The 3,644-nt window shown below is 44.9% G+C and overlaps 1 protein-coding gene across 1 annotated transcript in view; it reads left to right on the forward strand.

The window, feature by feature from the left end:
- Nucleotides 1-876: 876 nt before the first annotated feature.
- Nucleotides 877-3,644, forward strand: part of fscn2b (fascin actin-bundling protein 2b, retinal) — an 11,818-nt gene continuing 9,050 nt past the window's right edge. The window contains exon 1 of the mRNA XM_016572280.1: nt 877-2,671. Within this exon, the coding sequence (XP_016427766.1) occupies nt 1,852-2,671 (820 nt within the window). The 5' untranslated portion in view covers nt 877-1,851. The remainder of the gene's footprint in view (nt 2,672-3,644) is intronic.

Below are 3,644 nucleotides of genomic sequence, written 5' to 3' on the forward strand. Positions count from 1 at the left end.
TCAGTTGCAACAAGGTACTGTGTTCTGCTTGACTGGATTTTGCGGTTAAATCCTTAGCTACTCACTGTAACATAATGAATGCAATTTCTTCTACTTTTTGTTTTATCATGTCAAAGCATCTGACAACAATGTAAAAGTGTAAATTTAAATGTAAGGGTCATAGTGCATGTCTAAGGTTAACGTCTCTGCTTAGAGGATCTCGAACAAATGTAAACAAAGGATAGATTTGCCAAAGCCAATAACGGTTAATTGATGTCTTATTGTTCCTGTGCTTAGAAGAGTGTGTATATGTGTGTGTGTGGTTCAGGCTTACCCGTCCCATACGCGGTCAGCCCCCGACAGATGGAAGGCTCTGTGTCCAAGACGCGCCCAAGGAGAGGAGGAGGGGTTTGGGGCTGCTGTGGATTAGATTGGTCTAATAAAAGAGTTGGATCATTGAAAGGCAGATTAGGGGCCTGTGGAGGAGACTGTTTTTCGAACAAACATGCTTGGGATTTGAAATGGATCGACAATATGTGTAGCATTATGCAAACATGAGGCAACATGGCCAGTAAAATGCTAAGCAAACAACTTATGTGACTGGAAATGAGCTAGAGAGATGTGTTCAGTCACAGTAAATTGGTCTTCAATGGCTACATGTCAGGTATCTTTGAATAAGCATCTGTTTGTTACCTCCAAGTTCACTCTCACACCCATGCACACATTGCCGTGATAAAGATGACCCACCGAGCTCGGAATCAGAGAAGTCATGTAACTGTATCCTGAGTGTACACTGGAAAGCCGATCCCCCTCTCAGGCCACTACCACGGGTGCTGGGGGAGGGCTCTGGTTACCCAGCTTTGTGTCAAAGCGCCATCAGCAAAGAGTTAGAGACTGGGGAGGAGGACAAAAGCAGGAGCACTATAGAACGGGTGGATTACTGGGCCTCCATAAAGGGTCTCTAGTGTAAGAATATGTCCAATATAGCAAGACAGGAGAAAGGACGTAGAAAAAGAAAGATAAGAGGATAGGACAACAGGTGAAAGGGAGGTAGAAAAGGTGTTGAAGTACACCTGAAAAGCTGCACTGTACTTCAGGTGGCGTTTGTTGACATATGGCACAAGCTGACCTGGCAAATATTGGGCACCTTGCACAGTGAAATGCTGCTATTTCTCGAGGTCTCGGAGGAGAACGATTTGTCTGTATAAGGGACGCACAAGTTCTGAGGATGTGACTCAAGTAAAGTGACTTAGAGGAGGACAAGGAGGTGACAAACTAATGAGATGTAAACCTGAAGGATTGAGACGAGTAAAGCATCGAGAAGTAAAACAGTGTGACTCGGTCTTGAGCATCTCTTTAAGAGATCATCAGTCCCACAGTCCCAAAGGTAGCCACTGGAGAGGACAGAAAAACGCAGGTAAATTGAGAAGGAAAGGGAATGAGACAGGGGAAGCGAGTGAAAGAGGCACAGAGGAAAAGGAACCATTGGGATCAGGGTGACGTCAGCGGCTCTCTGGATTGAGGTGTTGAGTCCTCCTGATTATAATCTGATCTGATTAGGAAACACAGGGAAAAAAATCTCCAGAGCCTCTGCAAGCTCTCCGGGGAGCAAGGCGCCGTTTTTACCGAGCGGAGAGGCCAAGGACCAAGAACAAAATCAAAAGAGGAACTTAGTAGCAGTCTACTAAAGAAAGTTAAGGCCTGTATCTGAAAAGAGTCAGCTACACTAAGTGGACTTCACTTTACTCTTCTCCAATAGAAAGCAAATTAATCAGGACAAGTAGGGGAGCTAACATTGTAAGTCTGCAGGCTCTTCAGCTTCTTCTCTGGACTTTCAATACTCTCTGGCTTCCATCTGGGTTGTAAGCCAGGATGCCCTCCAATGGCAGTAAAGCCCTCAAGCTACAATTCGGGCTTATTAATTATGAGAATCGCTATCTAACAGCGGAGGCTTTTGGCTTCAAGATGAACGCTTCAGCTCCGAGTCTAAAGAAGAAGCAGATCTGGACTCTGGAGCAGGATGAGCAGGATGGTCAGGTGGTTTACCTGCGCAGTCACCTAGGGCGCTACCTGGCTTCCGACAAAGATGGCAAGGTAAGCTGTGAAACTGAAACCAAAGAGAATGACTGCCGCTTTCTGATTGTGGCACAGTCAGATGGGCACTGGGCCCTGCAGTCCGAGCCATATCTGCGCTTCTTCGGAGGTTCAGAGGACTACTTGTCCTGCTTTGCTCAGACCATTGGCGAGGCAGAACTATGGGCCATGCACCTGGCCCTGCACCCACAGGCCAATCTGCTCAGCGTGGCCCGCAAACGCTACGCCCATCTAGCATCTCCAGAGGGAGAGATTGCTGTGGACAGTAACATCCCTTGGGGTGTGGATGCTCTTCTAACTCTTGTGTACATGGACGGCAAATATTGTCTTAAGACCAGTGACAGCCGCTTTCTGAGCAATGATGGGAAACTGTCCTCTGAAAATGGCCGTGGGACAGGCTACACTTTGGAACTGAAATCAGGCAAGTTGGCCTTCAAGGACTGTGAGGGGAAGTACTTGACCCCCATGGGGCCCACTGGAACTCTGCGCTCTGGACGCTGCTCCAAACCCGGCAAAGACGAGCTGTTTGATCTTGAGGAAAGCCATCCGCAAGTGGTGTTTCAGGCCGCCAACAACAGATTTGTTTCCATCCGACAAGGTAAGTGGTGCTACTTGAATTTCTTTTGACGTTCCCCTACAGGAGGACCACATGCTTCAGCGACTAGCCTCATTTTTGCTGTAGAATTTGGTGAATACAATCTTTAAAATTAAAGATGACATATCATGTAAATCTGACTTTTCCAGGTTTTAAGTGCTATAATCAGGTCTCCGGTGCATCTACCAATCAAGGAAACGTGAAAAAGATTAACCCAGTAACTTTGTTTTGGTAAGCCTTTTCTGCAAGCTTCTGAGAAAACGAGTGTGTCTGATTTCGCTCCCTTGGTGACGTGGCAAAGGGATCTCATTATAATATTACCGCCCCTGAATCTGTAGGTTTCCACCCAAGGCGCCATCATTTTGATTTCGCAAGCGACAACGGTGTACCAGCTCTAATGCCATGGCGAAAGTTTGAGCAAAACATGCTAACTGTTCCGTCTTTGGCTGCACAGACCAGCACAGAACACTATTTACAGTCCCAGCCTCAGAGGAGAGAGAGAGAGCAGTGGATTTATTGATTTATTTAATGTATATTACTGCTGCCACACAGATCTAAAATAAACATGCGATTTATTTCCCAGCCGTTTACCTTCACAGACATAACCGACTGTTTTTTTGTAACTCATGTGTGCTTTTAACATAAACTTGTGTGTGAATGAGAACTTAGTTTAGTACTCACATGCTGTGACAGCTGCTTTCTGTCCGTGTGCTTAGGATGTGTGTCAATGTTAAATTCACATTCAATATAAACTCAGACGTATTAAAAATATGTTATGGCATGACACCCATATCTGCTAATTAAGTAAACAGACAGGTTTTTATGCATAGTTAATAGATTACATTATTAGGTTACTTTGACCATCGCCCACTATAGATCAACATAATCTATAAAGGTGAGAATCAAGATATTTCATGATAATTCAGTTAATGCGTTTGGGAATGTTTCGAATAAAAAGGAAAAAATAAATAAAACA

This window comes from Sinocyclocheilus rhinocerous, unplaced genomic scaffold (assembly GCF_001515625.1).
Source record: "Sinocyclocheilus rhinocerous isolate Xijiao unplaced genomic scaffold, SAMN03320098_v1.1 scaffold140, whole genome shotgun sequence".
Lineage (NCBI taxonomy): Eukaryota > Metazoa > Chordata > Actinopteri > Cypriniformes > Cyprinidae > Sinocyclocheilus > Sinocyclocheilus rhinocerous.